General features: G+C 38.2%; 1 protein-coding gene across 5 annotated transcripts in view; it reads left to right on the forward strand.

Annotated features, from left to right (window-relative positions):
- LOC124595158 (sodium bicarbonate cotransporter 3) overlaps nucleotides 1-18,657 on the forward strand; it is a 976,895-nt gene that overhangs the window by 868,858 nt on the left and 89,380 nt on the right. For all 5 annotated transcript variants that reach the window (XM_047133764.1, XM_047133766.1, XM_047133768.1 and 2 more), the window contains 4 exons: nucleotides 5,542-5,720; nucleotides 5,995-6,205; nucleotides 10,674-10,781; nucleotides 18,441-18,578. In XM_047133764.1, coding sequence (XP_046989720.1) covers nucleotides 5,542-5,720; nucleotides 5,995-6,205; nucleotides 10,674-10,781; nucleotides 18,441-18,578 — 636 coding nt within the window. The remainder of the gene's footprint in view (nucleotides 1-5,541; nucleotides 5,721-5,994; nucleotides 6,206-10,673; nucleotides 10,782-18,440; nucleotides 18,579-18,657) is intronic.

Here is an 18,657-nt window from a genome sequence, read left to right on the forward strand (position 1 = left end):
TTATGACCAAATAACATGTCTTACATTCTCTCAAACACGTATGTTTTATGCATCAGACTCTTCAGAAAGATGTGCAGTACAAAATGAAAATATTTTTGAAAATTCGAGTTTCTTTTAATTTTTGACGTCCTTTCGCAAACACTTGAGGGAGTGATGGTGTATTGCCCCGATTCGGAAATACTGTAGATCCGGAGCTGATGCGCAGAGCGGTCTGAGTTATAGTGGGGAATTGGATAGTCACCACTTGACCCGTGTTTACATTTAGTGATTTTGCTGTTTCCTCTTCATTTACTGCTCTCACGTCAAATGAAAACAAAACAGATTTATTTGGCCAGGAGCTATCAAGTGAATTAAAATACATTCACATAATTACGGAAGGCTAAAATGTGTTATTAGTTGCAGATTTTATTTTATTTCCATCTTTCTGACAGTCAAGCATTAATTACCATGCAGAACAATGAAGTTATTTTTGTCAGTCTGCTAAAGAAATTTTCTTTTATTGATCTTTTCCGCTGAGGCAGACAGAATATTTCAAACGAAGTGTTTAATTCCACACACTGGTGCTGCATTTCAAGTGTACGTTTTCAACTTCTAGCATGTATGGCATTATGCCATAATAAAAAACCAAACATGAGATAACACAGTAATGGTACTCCAAGAAAATTTACATCCCGAAAACCACATTGAAAAGCTTAATATCAGGTCGTGGCCTACTTCACTGGGAACCTGCACGTACGAATTGCACTTTAAATGTGCAGATTTTATTATGGGTCACAAAATTCCGATGCTCTTGGAGTATCCTCTGATGTCTTGTTTCTTTCATGACATAATGTAAGATATTTTAATCTTTACACGTAAAAACATACGGGCTTCCTACGACCTCATAGCTGCGCAAGCACGGTGACGCCTGTCATCTGGCGCTCTCTAGCAACTGCAGAAATGAACCTATTTCGTGGGAAAATATTCCGAATGGTGCGAGAATGTATGATGAATTTCTTAAATCACAGAGCGCTTGACTCTATTTAAAAATCAACTCATTGATGATGAGCCATTTAGATGAAGTTTGAGCCCAGAAGATCAGACATTTATGTTGTTATTAAAAATTTTACTGGCACATTTGTGTAATATATCTTAAATTGTAATACGCGCATAAAAGACCGACATTGTATGTGAAAACTTAGCTTCTCTTGCAGTGTATTAATATTATAGACCAATATTATATTTGAAAGCTTTGCGTTTCGTGTAGCGACACTATGTATATTAATTTAAACGCTTAACTTTTTCTGTTTCTGTGTTGTGTTCGCACTACTTAACAGTGATGTTTCTATTGGTTGACTACATCATGTGTCCTAAGCTCTGAATACCAGCTTTCATCGGCTGGTGAGATCACGTGACATGAGCTATGACTGGCTTACAAAAGTGTATCGCAATCTCAATTTCAATACTTCGCAAAGTAACGTGCAGTGTTTGGTGGAATTCAAATTTATACTTTCGTAATATGAAAATCTGCAGCATACATGTTGCTGCAAATCAAAGATTTTTCCAAAACGTGTTTTTTTCCCAGTGTTTCATTTTCTAAAGTGCCGGGAAATTCTACGCCAGTGTATAAAACCGTAATCATTCAAAGGACTGATAAGTTATACAGTTCCGAGAGAAAATATACTGTCAGTTAACAGGGAAAAAGTATGTTTTCACCCATGAGAAAGTGTATTTTTAACCGAGAAATCCGCGAATTTTTTTCCCTTGTCCACGTGTACACCCTGCCCTTGTTCTTCTCATCTGCTCTTCTTGGACTTCTTGTGCAGTACCACCAAATATTATCATCATTATCCCAAAAGTAATGTTTGACCAACTCGTGAGGCAGTTATAAAACAATGGATGATATTTCTTGTGACCAGATTCAAATAGCTCTGGTCTAGAGTTAGTCTCACTCATGGAACACTTGAAAATGGCATTCATAACATTTTTGGGCCACTTTTTTGTTTTTTAAAGAAATTTCCACCGTTTAACTATTAATTGTTCATTTATTTTAAACAGTCATAATTTTGGCTTTATAGCCTTTCTCAAGTGCACGTTGAAATGTTAAAATTTGTCTGATCTGTCTGACATTTAATTGTCAAAAAATCATATTTCTGATCTTATTGACCATTTGTCTTATTACAGAACTTGAGTACATATTGAAGATACATAACATGACTGACATTGTGCATAATGAGAAACTATTAACATAAAGTATGGCATATTTAACAGCTAATACATTCCTGTGATCTGCATTCATGGATGCACAATGCCAGCCATATTATGTCCCTTCAATATGTACTTGTATCCTGTAATATGACAAGTGGTCTGTAAGACCAGAAATGTGTTTTTTTGATGATGACATGTCACAGACAGATCAGACATATTTTAACATTTCAACATGCACTTGAGAATGGCTACATAACCAAAATCATAATTGTTTAATATAAATGGACAATTAACAATCAAATGGTGGAAATTTCCTTCAAGAAATTCTATATGACTGTGGCTCACACAACGAAAAGATTTGGTCCACTGTTCTATAGTAGGATTTAGATTTTTTTCAAATATCAACTTTTAATGTCACAGGTGTCTTTTCTTGTTAATTATCTTTTCCATGTAATCCAACAGAGGTCTAAAGACACTGTTGAAACTCTGAACATTATAAATCAGGCTTCTAAAGTCAGTGTACATTGGGAATGTATAGACTTGCTAGTACTGTGGGCCGCAAACCCCTTACCGTGATTTTGTAAGGATTGCAAGTTCAAAATTACCATGCTGTGAGACAAGTTGTTATTCTGAATCAGCATGCCCCTGCCCCAATGCCAGCTAGACTGGGCTCGAAAGAACTAAGTTCTACAAGGGCCCACTCTCCACATGTTGAGAGGGAATATTTGAAATGTGAGCGAAAAAAAAGAAAAGAAAAAGAAACAGTAGTGGCAGGCCTGTTCTACCAAGGAAATATACAGCCCTAAAACAGATATAGTTTATTAAGTCATGGAGTGACAAGAACAGCATACTTGATATAGTTACATGTATTGAATACATTGGCAGCTGAGGGCCCAGATATCCAAGTATGGCCTTGTAAAGATGCTGTCTCCATCTGGTGTTGCTCGGGACGTGCTGTGGTTGGTGACTGGGCTGCCCCAGGTGGCTACCTCGGTGAGCTGTGACCAAACTGTTCGAATGTTGGCACATACTACACCTGGCGTAATGGCCTGGCTAATATCTACTGTGGGCAGTAAGTGTGTAGTAACCAGAAGATTACTACACTCCTCCTTCCTCGTGAGGAGATCAGGTGTCACTATCTACGATGCTGTGACTGCAGAGGTGTCTATGGTAGCATTGGGAGTGGCAACCAAAGGTACAAGATTGTCAAAGCGAACACCTTTCAGTGTCTAAATTTTTAAACTGTTATTTTATAGGGTTGCCAATTTTGGTGATATTTATGCCATCTTCATGCCCCCTGACCGATGTATAGGAGGATTCCAACCTCAGTTCCAGTCAGAATAGGGGCCAGCATTCAAAGACTGTTATCTGTAGATTTGTACGTGATGGCATAATACATTGCCAAAACTGGTAGCCGAATAAAATAAAAGTTTGGAAATTTAGACAGCTGAAAGGTGTTTGATTTGACTTTCTTTACTGAACAGCCAAGTCCCACAACCATCTCTGAAAAGATAGTCATACAGAGAAAGTTACAAGAAGTTCCATACTGACAGGTGCGTATGGACAAAGGTGATTAGGATGAGAGGACCCCCCACTGCCCGGGGACCAAGGGGCAATGGTGAACACGACCTGCAATAGGAGTGCTGGGGCCATTCGGATGTCAGGATGATGAGGCAGGAGGGGGGGGGGGGGGGGGGGTCAGTACAGTACAGGCAGCAGTGATGGCAGACTGGTGAGGAGAGACTATGGCAATGGAGACTTAGCTTAGCTTAGTGGGAGGCACCATCTCTGGTCACAGGAAGCAGACCCACCATTGGTGCTGACAAAACCCCAACAACTGCGGTAGGTGGTCATGACAAGGCCTGCGCAATCCCAAGAGTGGTCAGGGCTGACAAAGAAAGAGGTGTTGAGCCCATGGCCCAAGGAGGGGCACGGTGACCATCCTGCAATGCAGTTGGTTCTGGTGGTGTGGCACAAGTCTATCATCAGTGCAAACCATGAAGATTCAGTGATCACACCAGGTACAGATGACAGTTGGAATCCAGGGAGGGTGTTATCCAAAACCCTTGGCCCAAATTGGCATGCCAGGAACAAATGTCAATGAAACCAGCACCATAGTCGGACAGCTGCCCAGGGGGTATCCATGACAAGAAAAGAGTCATATAGACCTGCTTGTTGACCATCTGGAACACCGTTGTGAAATGTTGGTGAAGCCACTCATTGTAAGTGCCCCTGTCTTTAGCAGATTCATCATAGGGGGTGGGGGGAGAGCCCAGGGACATGCCAGTGGGTGAACAAGCAGCAGTGGAGCCTGGGGCAGTGCAGCCAATAACTCTTCCAACATGGCTGTATTCACCTGCTGTTGTTGCAGGAGTGACTGGAGTAGAGCCTCCATGGAAGATCCAATGCAGAAAGACCACAGGATCCAAATGCACAAAAATCCCATCCTTGTCACCACTTGCATTCTAACTAGGAACACAAGGAAATACATGACCATAGAACAGATAAGGTTTATTAGGTCACAGAGTAGCAACAAGATTACATTAGATGTTGGTATATGCATCAAATATGCTGAAAATTGAAGACCTGAGGCCCATGTGTGGTGTTCTGTCGTGCTGTATGCACTGAAAACCAGGGACCTGTGGTCAGTGACTGGACTGATCCTGGCAGCCATCTCAGGTAGCTGTGGGCACACCGTGTGACTGTCACCACTTTCTATACTGGCTGTAGTGACCCGACTCTCATTTGCTGTGGGCAGTAGGTGTAGTAGCTGGCAGTTTACTACAGGGCCACCATCAGATCAATGGTGGGCTGTATGCGACCTGCAGGACACGGTCTGTGCATCCATGGTGTACACATTCATCCAGTCGCTAATGGCTGTTGTTTGTAGGTACACATTAAAATACAGGATAACTAACTACTGACTATCAAACTATATGCAAACTTAAACACCATATCACACCAGAAATGTTAAAGATTAATGAGTTTAAACTGTTAAATACATAGAAATGTTCTTCAGATTGCATTAGGAATCTAGACTCTGTGTGTGTGTGTGTGTGTGTCATTTTTACTGATGTCTTCAGTATAATTTGGTATCTGCATGTGATGAAAATGTAAACAAACAGATGTTTTATCACACTCAACTGAGTGTCGCTCAGTGATGCAATAATGCTGCATATTAAGCAGCATGCTAATGCCATATATGACACTGAAATGGAATAGCACTTAACTCTATTATGAGTTGTTTGATTAGTCTGTCAGCAAAAGAATAATGTTACTTTCACTTCACTGCTGTAATTTGTTGTTCAACAGATTTCTTTAAACTAATTTCCATAAAAATATGTCTCTTCACAGAAAGGCTGTGGCTACCATCTAGACCTTTTTGTACTGGCTATCTTGATAGCAATAAATTCTCTTATGGGCCTTCCCTGGTTTGTGGCAGCAACTGTGCTTTCCATAAATCATGTTAACTCTCTGAAACTGGAATCAGAATGTGCTGCTCCTGGAGAGAAACCACAGTTTTTGGGTGTCAGGTTGGTTAAACAAATTTTTTATTATTTTATCCTTTTAAATACCAAGTACTTTATAGAAGAACTGGACCAAAATTCCATTATTCACCATAGGTTTTTAAGATCAGCATATACATTAAATTGTAATTGAAATGTATAAATCATTAGTTGTAGTTAATCGCTCCACAAAAAATATAATCACCCCAATTATTCAGATTTTCATTAAACCAAAGCAGACGGTTAAATCTGAAAGATTTGTGAATCTCATTAAAGCAATTTTAATTTATTTATTTTTCAGGGAGCAGCGTGTCACACACATACTAATATTCCTGATGATAGGTTTGTCTGTTGTCCTTACTCCTGTTCTTCAGCGTATTCCAATGCCAGTGCTTTTTGGTGTGTTTCTGTACATGGGAGTTGCATCACTGAAAGGTCTGCAGTTCTTTGACAGGATCCTTATAATGTTCATGCCTGTTAAATATCAACCAGATTATATGTTTCTTCGCCAGGTAAGTTATCTATGGTATTTGTGTTGGATTGTTTCATTGCATTGATAAAAGATATGATACGTAGAATGTAGTGTTATTATGCTGGGACAATAAATTTTACATTTGTAGTTACCTACCGGTAGTATTTATTTAATTATATGTAACTATTATAGGTATATGTAATTAAACCATTTGTTGCATAATATTGTCTCCTTTCAGTTCACTTTCCCCAGAATCTCACATGTATTCTTTCTCTTTGCCATACCAACACCATTTCTCAAAAAATACATTTCATAACAATTGGTTTACCTTTCACAACTTTTTAGGTACAACACAAAAGTACAAACCAAACAAAACAAAAATGAGGTATACACCCAAACCCAGTTCCACAATACCTTAGCTTCATGGAAATAATGTGATAATTGCCAAGTTTTAATGTGATCTTCTAATTTGTGTCACAATAACGTGTCAGTAGCATTTCACTATCAGACTCATTGGCTGCTGTTAGACCTGTCTGCCAATAATGCTTCACTGTCAGTCTGAATAAGCATATGTATAACTTTTAATGGAGAAAACTGGGCTCTAATTCTTCTCCATCTACTTGGTTTCTGACTATTTCAGCTGCATGCTATGACACTATCATTCTAATTCAGAGTGGTGAAATGCCCCAATATGTGATTATTCTTTCACAAAAAATTTACACTTCTTGGCATGATTGGCTAGAAATAACTGACAAATGGTCCACACAGTTTTTAGTCTTTATTTTTGTTCATAAACTCCATTATTTATTTTTTTCTTTTCTTTCATATTTGCTCGTATTTCTCTCTCTTCCTCTAATCTGCCTTTCTCATATATTTTATCTTCTGTTTGTCTCTTCTACCTTTTTTACCTCTCAAGTTTCCAAATTCCATCTGCTTGTGTTACTTTATTTTTAGACTTCAAATTCTTTCAGTTTTGTTTGATTTCTCAGATGGTTTTCCAGTTCTGTTATTCCTAATGTTCCTCTTCTATCTGATTGAGTGGAAGAATCAGTGTATTATTCAGACTAAGGACTTGTGCATCCTCAGTGCTTGACATTTGATTCATTTGAACACTACTCTGGGGTCATTACCAGTTTTTGACTTATTGTTACACTCTCCATCCTTTGCAGATGTTCCCCGCAGTGGAAAGTGGGCTCTAATCTATCTTTACTTTAGCAGTTACTTTTTTATCTAGATTCACTTCCAAGACAAAGCAGTCTCTAGCAGGAAGCCATCAAAATGCATCTCGGTGGGGAAAATTGGTTGCTTCCCAACCTACTAGTTTTGTTCTAATGTCAATACAACATTAGCGGGTAAGTGGATCACAAGGAAAGCCTTATCTCTACCAAATCTTCAGGCAGGTTCAGAAAGTAACCCGCCACTTGGTGGAATAACAATTAAGACTCTGCAATCAAGCTGTGTCACATGGTGATCTCAGAGTTCAAGAGCAGATAAACTACATAGAACCTCACAGCATTTTGGGCTGTAAGGGCAAAAGCAAGACAGACAGTTAAAGGAAAGTAAGACAACTCCACAGTAAGATGGACTCAGTGGAGGGAGTGATGAATATAAAAAAAGTCTGGAAAACCATCAGGAGGATAGCCAACACAGTGCAGGTCACTAGTGTCAGCTATAGGTATAAAAATAAACCTACATAAAGCTCTGCAGACAGTTCCTGAGCAATGACAGAATTCTGTGCTGAAGCCATTATCCCAGGGGGAACTGATCTGTTCCTTCATTGCTGTGGAGATTGAGGAGAGGGGCAGTTGGATTTTCATTTCCAACAATAGGAAGGGAAACCATTGCCATTTTGTCATGTGGGAGCTGAATCCACGCTATCTGAGTCTCTAGACACTACATCTCCTAGTGATCATACTCAGCACAGCATGTTGTGATAACTTTTTAACCAGTCAAAGGAAATCCTCCACACAAATTTTCATCAAATCTGGCAGATAGGCCAATTTCCACCTTCTTGGAGAAATGAAATCATTATTCCCTTCCTAAAATCAAGGAAGTATAAGTACCATTCATACCCAAATAGTTATCACATTGTTGCATGTATTGGCTGCATAGGTAAGACATTAGAGTGTTTGGTGACCCAAAGACCACCCAGGGTTTAAGAAATGCAGATGTTTCTTATCCTCTTCCATTGTGGATGCAGGGAATTTTATTTGACTGTATGTAGGCTAACCCTACAGCAGGCAGCTATGTAACAAGCCTTCTTATACAGGCAATTTAGTAACTGTATTCTTCAAAATATTAAAAAAAAGAATATGGTTTTACTTTAAAGCTTAACTTCTTAAGATGACTCCATAAATTGTAATCCTGTGAATTACTTTCCATACTCATTCTGTCCTTCCATCTGTATGTTTGTCTATGAAATGCAATGGTCACATCCTTCTTGACCTTCCTGAGCAACAGAATCATGTTCCTCAAGGCTTCATTTTTACTGTCCCTTCATTCACAACAGTGATCAGTGGAATAATGTCCATGGCAAGAAGTGCCGTACAGTAGTCAATATTCGTGGATGGTTTCAGTATTGTCTCCATAACTGGCCTTGCCACATTCCAAATCCAGTTACTATTCACTATTTATGGGTTAGAGAAGTGGGCAAATAGTAGTAGTCTTAAGTCCTGTTTAGAATAAATGTTTCGTTTTGATTTTACATTATTATGAAATACTGAATCTTTTATTTTAAACGTTAAAAATTCAGTCAGTTGAAGGGCCTACTATAGATCATATATGAATTTGTTGGCAATGTTTAAATAATATTAAGGCTTTGAACATTTTAAAGTTGTAACCATGAATCACGGGGAGTAGACAGAGCCCATTTATTTGAATTTTACAAGGTTTTTATGTCATTCAAGTGTGTTTAAAATCAGTCCTATTCCAGACCTTTGTGCTGGAGTTGGCAGGCTGCCATTGTCATTCAGCAAGAGCTCCTCATAGTGTTGCTGACATACAGTGTATTGGGCACCCCTTGGGTAACAGCACTCCACACCATTTCTAAATCCAAGTTGGAAGATACCTTCACAATTTCATCACAAACAGCAAGGCCATATGAGATTCCTCCACAACAGAACATAGTGGTACTTGGTGCATCTCAGATTACTTTAAATTGCAATGTAATTCAACACATTCATTATTAGGGAGAACTGAGGCAAATGATGCCCCAAATAAAGCAGCTATGGATGTCTGCATGGGAAATACAATGCAGTGTATATCCTTGATCATGTTACAGATATTGTTTTATCTACAGCTTCACAGTACAAACGTTACCAATGAAAGTTTTTTATACATTTTCCACTAATATTTGATTTAAATAATTATGTATATAGCTAAGAAACTCCATACGTACCTCACTAGTTACTGCATTCCTAGCAATAATCAGCACCATCAGATTACTATGTTTTGAAAAATATGTAGCTTTTGTTATAGTGAGAGAAAATTATTAAAACCCTGATTTGTTACCACAAACATTAGTTGCCAATATGTTTACTGGCATCTAACATTGAAGTATATCACATCTCATAACAATCTGAAAATTATTGATGTCAGCTGAAACATTTTTTTATTTATTAATTTTTTTATTTTTTTTTGTGAGAACTGTTTTGTGAGTGTGCCAGTGAATAAACATTTTTAAATAATTACTTTATGGTTTTTCCCAGCACATCACTCTCGTTATGATTCATTTTGAGCACCTTTTGCTAATACAGTTTAGCATGATCTTTTCCTGAAGTTGTTCTTCAAATATAATGTAAATTCTTGCCTTTCCACCACTCATGTATTATCTGATTATTCCACATCACAGCTTATGTGGACATTACTCTGTCATACATCATTGAGCAAGGTGGCACAGTGGTTAGCACACTGGACTCACATTCGAGGATGACAGTTCAAACTTGCATCTGGCCATTCTGATTTAGGTTTTCCATGATTTCCCTAAATCACTTCAGGCAAATGCTGGTATGGTTCTTTTCAAAGGGCATGGCCAACTTCCTTCCCCATCATTCCCTAATCCAATGGGATCTTGGTCCACTCCTTCCATATCAACCAACCCGTCGTATGTCATCACCGACTATCAAACCACTGTTCTTGTACACTTAATCATACAAATTGTGAAATATTTGTGTTAGAAATATAGGTCTTCAGACCACAATACTTTCTTACATTTCTTATTTCCATGAATGAAAATGGAATAAAAAAAATACAAAAAATTTTAATAATTTCTTTTCATCAATAATTATAATATATTGAATTTATAGTGTACTGTAGAAATATACTGATTTTACATTCCTACTGAAACAGCTGCATGAATGTCATACAATAACTTGAAGACCTTGGGATTGAAGTTTTAGTACTTTTATGTATCTTATTATACACATCACAAATGAATTGTTAGTTATATAATAACTAAAACATAATATTATATCACTTTTATTAATAACCTGAAAAAATTTTGTTTCTAGGTGCCACTAAAACGCGTACATATGTTCACTTTAATCCAGCTTGCTTGCCTTATAGTGCTGTGGGTGATAAAATCATTCAGCACAACTTCAATTTTGTTTCCTCTGATGGTAAGTTTTTGTACACTGCTGGGTCTTCATACACTGGAGATAATGTAGAAACTAACTTCGCTGCTTCCTGTAGTCTTAATTGTACGTAAATTTGCACCTTATTATGTCTTATCTATTACCCATATACTTACTGCTCTGAGTAGATCAAATGGTAATTTTTGAAATGGAGGAATCTGTACATTGTATTTTCAAACTAATGTTGCCAGTATACAATTCGTAGCTTTTTGTGTATGCCATAATCAGATTTTCAAAATTAATTAATTTATTTATTTTAATTGTATATTACGATTATTACAATAGTATGGATTTTGATTCTTCATTACAGCTTTTTTCAAGTAAACTATAAGTTCATAATAACTTTGGTGGTGGTAGCATACTGCTGATTTCATTTGCACAACACCAGGTTTGACTTGGGAGCTGATTTACAAGATTCATTCTTAAAGTGACAATCCCTTCCTAAGATTAGGCAAATAGTGTTTGATCATACCTCCAACTAAAGATGTTCTCTGTTACTGTCATACTTTCTTCACAGCATATCTGTGGTTCCATTCGTAGATTTCATTGTTCACTAGCTCTTGTCATACATCTTGGTTATCAGCAACATGTTCCGACTGTCTGTAGATGATTTCACTTTAAATCTGTCTTGTATCCATCTCTAAAGCAGAATCGTATTTTCCATTGGTTCATGTATTCTCTAAGTACTTCTGTATCTCTATAACAAGAGGTAGGTGACTGTGGGTGGAGTGTGCACAAGGATATTTTTGAATTAGGTAACTCCCCCATCCATTACACATAATGATAAGTGTAGGATACCTGAAAGTATCAGTGGAAGATCCAAAACAATGCACCTTACAGGTGGGAGTGTTATAATCCTAGTAATTAGTTGCCAAAGATTCACAACCAAGTGCCAGAGTTCAAAGTTCTCCTGAAAAGCAGTGGAGCTCACTGCATGTTAGATACAGAAGGGAAGTTAAAATCCAAAATTGTTAGCAGACAAATTTTTTTCGGAAAATTTTAAGTGTAGATTTAAAGGATAATGCTATTCTAGTGGGAAATGAAGATGGTGTATATGTTACAGTAAATAAGAAACATAAATCTGTTGGGATGTAAGCTGAAGCAGAATGTTAGATTTTTTGGGCAAGATTCAGTATCAAGAATGCACTTAAACTTATAACTGGATCCCTCTGTTAACCACTATATTCACACCAAATGTAACCAAAAATTTTAGAGGAAACCTCGGTTTGCTAGTAAGCAAGTTCCTCAATCATACCATCATCATTAGAGAATACATCAATCATCGAACAATCACTTGAGAAAACTACATACTACATATCGTACATGGTGGGTGCGACAATATGTCCTGTGATACATTAGTAAATGACTTCTACAAAAAGTGCCTTCAACAGATGGTTTGGAACCCACTCCTGATGGAAATGTATTGATGTACTGGCAAAAAAATAGACCTGATGTCTTTGAGGATATCCACGTTGAAAGTAATATCAGTGAAAATGGGGCAGTTGTACCAGCAATGATTACCAAAGTACAAAGGGCAATGAAAACAAATAGAAGTATTTATATGTTCAGTAATATTACGGAAAGGATAGTCGCTACTCACCATATAGAGGAGATGCTGAGTCACAGACAGGCACAACAAAAAGACTGTGAGAAAGTGAGTTTTCAACCAACAAGGCCTTCATCGGAAATAGACAAAACACACACACACACACACACACACACACACACACAACAAAAAAGCAAAAATGCAACTTGCATAAACATGACCACTGTCTCTGGCTGCTTCAGCAACCAGAGACTGTGTGTGTGTGTGTGTGTGTGTGTGTGTGTGTGTGTGTGTTTTTCCGATGAAGAAGCTCACTTTCTGACAGTCTTCCTCTTGTGCCTATCTGCGACCCAGCAATTACACCATATGGTGAGTAGCAACCATAGTATTTGTTACATTCCATCCTGGGTTTTCCATTATTGTTTCAACAGAGTACATAAAAATGCAATAGTGTCACATCTCATGAGTAACTTGAAACATTTAACTGTGGACAGGTGTATGTAGGAGCACTGCGTTCAGGTTCGCAAGAATAGTTCACCATGCACCTGACAGACATGCGCCTAGTAAAACAGTTAATGGTGGAAGCATTGTAAAGAAAATTCTAAAGAAATGGAGACTACTAGATAACAGGTATAAAACAAAGCATAAGGCTATAGAGAAATGCTGAATGAAAAGCAAGATGACAATGCTTGGAAACTTCAATGACAACTGTAGCAGAATATTATTGAAGGATCTCTCACAGAACCAAAAGAAATTTTGGTTATATGTAAAGGCTGTTAGTGGTAGCAAAGTGTCCAGACACTCATGGACAAGACAGGAAATGAAACTGAAAAGCAAAAATGCTGAGCTCTGTTTTCAGATGTTTCTTTACAAAGGAAATCAAGAGTATTGCCCCATTTTAACTCATGTACCATTGTAAATGTGAGTGATATAGACATTAGTATCAGTGGTGGTGAGAACCAAGTGAAATTTCTATAATTGAACAAAGCTTTGCTGCCCAATGGAATCTCTGTCAAATACCATACCAAATGTGTGGCTAAGTTAACCCGTCTTGTGAATAATCTACTGTAGATACCTCAGATAAAAACTAGTGCCCAGTAGTTAGAAGAAAACACAGGTTACACCCATCTCAAGGAGGATAGCAGAACCAATCCATATAACTGCTGTCTGATGTCCATGATGGCCATTGATATCAAGAACAGAATGACCTTCTCCATGCCAATCACCATGGATCCTGAAAACATCGATCTTGTGAAATTCCAACTCGCACTTTTCTCACATGGCTGCCTGAAAATCATGGACTTCCTGAAAGCCAGGCAGAAACAGTATTTCTTGACTTTCAAAAAACACATTTGATTCAGTACCATACCCTTGTTCATCACCAGAAGTGACCTGGTATGGGGTATCAAGTGAAAGTTTTGACTGGATTGAGACTTTCTTCATAGGGATGATGCAGCATGTTATCTTGGATGTAGAAGTAACTTCAGGTGTGCCCCAGGGAAGTGTGTTCTGACCCTTGTGTTGCATCTGGGTGTAACCATTTGTAGACATATGGAATGGAATGATTACATAGGGTCAGTTGTAGATGAAGTAGGTGGCAGACTTTAGTTCACTGTAGAATACTAGTGAAATACAATCAGTCTACAAGAGAGGTTGCTTACAAAACACTCATACAACCCATCCTAGAATATTGCGCAGGTGTATGGGTCCCTTACGAAATAGGGCTAACACGCAATATATAACATGTATAAAGAAGGGCAGCATGAATGATCATAGGTTTTCTGATCCATGAAGAAACTGAACTCTGGCAGATGCTTGAAGGTAAATCCAGTCTGTCCCAACAAGGCCTACTTAACAAAGTTTCAGTAACTGGCTGTAAGTGATGAATAGGAATATACTACAACCCCCTTCATATTTCTCCCACAGGGATTGCAAGTACGAGGTTAATTACACCCCCCAGAGAGGTGTTTAAGTAATCATTCTTTTGCACTCCATATGTGAATGAAACAGAAAGAGTACCTAATAACTGATACAATGGAAAGTACCCTCTGCCATGCCTCTCTCAGTAATTTGCAGAATATGGATATAGATGTGGGTAACAATCACTGTTTGTGATCTTACCCAAATGCCAAGACCACCAGTGACAGAAACTGTCATGTACAATGTGAATGCCTGCTTACAGCAGAACATCAGTGTTGTGAAATTTGTTCTTTATGAAGTTTGCAGAATCCTACCTAGGACAGCACAGTTAAAAATTCTTCAACATGATGTCTTGCATTGTAAAGGTTGCCTAAGGTTCACTGTTATATGGAAACAATATACAATGTCCAATATACTCAACACAAAACCTGACATTTTCATTTGTAATTTATTGTCACATATTCTTTTTCATGGGTGCAATCGTAATAGCAACTCACCTCATAATCGCAGTTGTGAACTGGCATCTGGTAATGAGTTACTAGCTGATATTGACATACAACAAAAAGTTTTTGACTATTAATCACAAGTACATAAAGCTGTCCACTATTTACAACATATTGTCTTTTAAGAACAATGGATGTAAGGCCAAACTCTCTGCAGCCACCTGATAAACAGTTGGTAAGTTACTGGAGTTGTAATTCAGTATGGACTACAACAGCAGGACCATCAGCATGTAGCATACCATGTATATCCACTGCAATCCCTTTAGTTATTGCTTTAAGATTTGAGAAGTGTCCTCTCAGTTCTTGTGTGCAAATAAACCACCTGAGTGCAGCTATAAAAAGTATGTGTGCAAATAAAGCACCTCTCTGCAGCTATAAGAAGTATACTTCAGATATTGTGTGGAAAAGAAGAAGAAGAAGAACTCAGATCTTATAGGAGTTAGTGTACAGCATCATTTGAGGCCTCTGTTCATGAAGAAAACATAAAATTTGCTGCTGCTGGTGAATAAGTGAAAAACATTCTCCAGATTGATGACTATGATGGGAGTGGCTTCTGTTGTTTGTGATATTTTTCTTGGAACTGACAGAGAGAAATGATAAGCACACAGTGAATTGACCAGTTACAAGCCAAACACGTACTCGTATGAAAGTTCAACAAAATGACTCTGGCAGATTCATTTATGGCAATATTTGGGAGAAAAATTCCTTGGTAGCTGCTATAGTCATTTCCTGTGCCATAAAATAATAATTTAGTGTTAATCAAGTTCTGTTGAATATAATCCTTTTTCCAATATAGATGATGAAGCACATGGAGTTGTGAAAGCAATCAGATTTTTTCAAGCAACACAAGAGACCCACAATCTGCCAGCAAGTCTTTGTCCTCACTGAAATCATTCATGGTTTGGGCTTTCGTAATTGATATTTTTGGAGATGGCATCAAGAGTGTACATGATCACCAAACACTCAAAATAATTTATCTTCTTTCTTTGATCTGTTATGTTCTTGATTAGCTTTGATTTTTGAGCAAACATTAATAATAATAATAATAATAAAATAATAATAATAATAATTATTATTATTATTATTATTATTATTATTATTATTATTATTATTATTATTATTATTATTATTATATTAATAATGTCAAAGAAAAGTTAAAATAAATTGTCAGGATAGAGGTTCTTTTTATTACAGTGTAGTACGACTTGGAAGAAGGAAGTGCTGTGAGTGGTTTGGAATAAAATCAGAAATATACAAATTGGTGTTTGCAGATGTTATTGAGAAATCTATGGTAACATGATTAGAAAATCTGTTTCTTAGGACCAGTGTTTAGTTCGAAGAAATGCAGTAATATTGCTCAAACACCTAATTCATTCACCAAGCTATAATCACTCCTACATGCTAAATAAGGGACTGAATAAGAGAAACCAGAAATCTTAAGCAGATAAGTGTGCCTGGACACTTCAAATTAATCATTACGTCCTACATTGATGCTCCAACTCAATGGGCTCCACACTGAATATACTTTAAAAAAATTGTGAATGAAGACAGTAAAAATGCCGGACATTACAAAATGAATGAATAAACTAAAATTACAGTAAAATTATTGATCTAATGATGGATAAGGCTGCATGAGGAAATCTAAGTCTGTGCATGTTTGTCTCCCAAACAAAGAGCTTTCAAGGTGGTCAATTCTTTTTCATCCACAGAAAAAGTATGTATTATACTAATAAAATATCCTTCATTATTTATTGAGAACACTTCACAAACACAGTAAAAGCTTAATCTCCAACTTGTCTTAAGTTTGAATCACTCTGTGAACTATAATTGAGGTCCACAAGTGCACTGCCCACAAAAGTAAGGTATTCCGGTTTACGTCCTCTTAAAACACAAGCATCTAACATGTAATGGAAAATCCAGAATGTAATGTAACAATATTATGAAAAAGAAAGTTGGTACACACCATATAGTGGAGATGCTCAGTCACAGATAGGCACAACAAAAAGACTGTCACAAAAAAAAAACCATTTTGGCTATTGGCACCCACATGGCACCATCTCGTGCCAACCTATTCATGGGCCACGAAGAGAAATCCTTACTAAAAACCCAAAATCCTAAATCCCTCACCTGGTTCAGATTCATTGATGACATCTTTGCGATCTGGATCAAGGTTGAGGACACCCTATCCACATTCCTCCAGAACCTCAACAACTTCTCCCCCATCTTGTTTCACCTGGTCCTCCTCAACCCAACAAGCCACTTTCCTAGATGTTGCCCTTCACCTCAAAGATCTCTACATCAGTACCTCCATCCTCATCAAGCCTACTAACCACCAGCTAGATCGCCACTTTGACAGCTGCCACCCATTCCATACCAAGAAGTCCCTTCCATACAGTGTATCCACCCGTGGTCATCGCATCTGCAGTGACAAGCAGTCCCGTCAAAATATACTGAGGGTCTCGCTCAAGCCTTCACAGACCATAATTATCCTCCCAACCTTGTACAAAAACAAATCTCCCCTGCCTTATCTTTCCAGTCTCCCACCACCTCCCAAAGTCCCACCATCTCCTTGTAACTCAGTACCACCCAGGGCTGGAGCAACTGAATTACATTCTCCACCAGGGTTTCGACTATCTCTCGTCATGCCCTGAAATGAGAAATATCTATCCTTCCCACCCTTCTGACTGTGGTATTCCACCGTCCACCAAACCTACACAATATAATCATCCATCCTTACTCAACCCCTGTTCCCAACCCCTTACCTAATGGCTCATACCCCTGTAACAGACCTAGATGCAAGACCTGTCCCATACATCCTCCCACCACCACCACCACCTACTCCAGCTAGGTCATTAACATCACCTACCCCATCAAAGGCAGGGCTACCTGTGAAACCAGTCGTGATCTACAAGCTAAGCTGCAACCATTGTGCTGCATTCTATGCGGGCATGACAACCAACAGGCTGTCTGTCTGCATGAATGGCCAGTGACAAACTGTGGCCAAGAAACAAGTGGACCACCCTGTTGCTGAACATACTAGCAAACATGATATCCTTCATTTCAGGGACTGCTTCACAGCCTGTCCCATATGGATCTGTCCCACCAACACCAGCTTTTCTGAATTGCACAGGTGGAACTTTCCCTGTAATACATCCTACGTTCCCATAGTCCTCCTGGCCTCAACCTTCGTTAGTCACTATCCTGACCCATTCAGCCCCTTCCCTGTTCCCATTCCAGCACTACACAGCCGTCATTCCACCATCAGACCTAGTCTTTTTACTTCTCCCCTTTTCCCCTGCCACCCCTCTCCACCACTCTCCTGCCCTCCGTCTAACCTGCAGCACTTCACTGTCCGCCATCCCACCATACTATCCCTCCCGCTCCCCATCTCAGCCTCCTCCATACCTCCATCCAGTCATCACACCCATCATGCAATGGTGCTGCTGATTGCAGTGTGCCTATGTTCGACTCAGCATGTCACTTCTTCGCTATATGGTGAGCAACAACTTCCCTTTTCAAAACATCTATCATGTCGAGTATAATCCTAGAGTTAATTTTACATGAGTATGGGAAAAATTTCATATCATTTTATATTTTCTGTCTATTCTTTGAGTAAATTCATGATGATGTTTCTGATGGAGATAGAATTAATATATAACCCTTTGTTCATTTCAGCTTGTTGTAATGATTGGAATCAGGAAACTTTTGGACTTTGTTTTCACTCAGCGTGAACTGAAAATCCTTGATGATGTTATGCCAGAAATGACAAGAAGGCATGCAGAAGATCGAAGACAGCTGGAGTCTGGAGGAGAGGTTAGTGTAATACCTGCATGTTCTTTATTATCTGGAGCAGTAATTGTCACAAGAAAGTGGTAAAGTTCTTTCTGTCCAT

This window comes from Schistocerca americana, chromosome 2, assembly GCF_021461395.2.
Source record: "Schistocerca americana isolate TAMUIC-IGC-003095 chromosome 2, iqSchAmer2.1, whole genome shotgun sequence".
NCBI classification, from domain to species: Eukaryota; Metazoa; Arthropoda; class Insecta; order Orthoptera; family Acrididae; genus Schistocerca; species Schistocerca americana.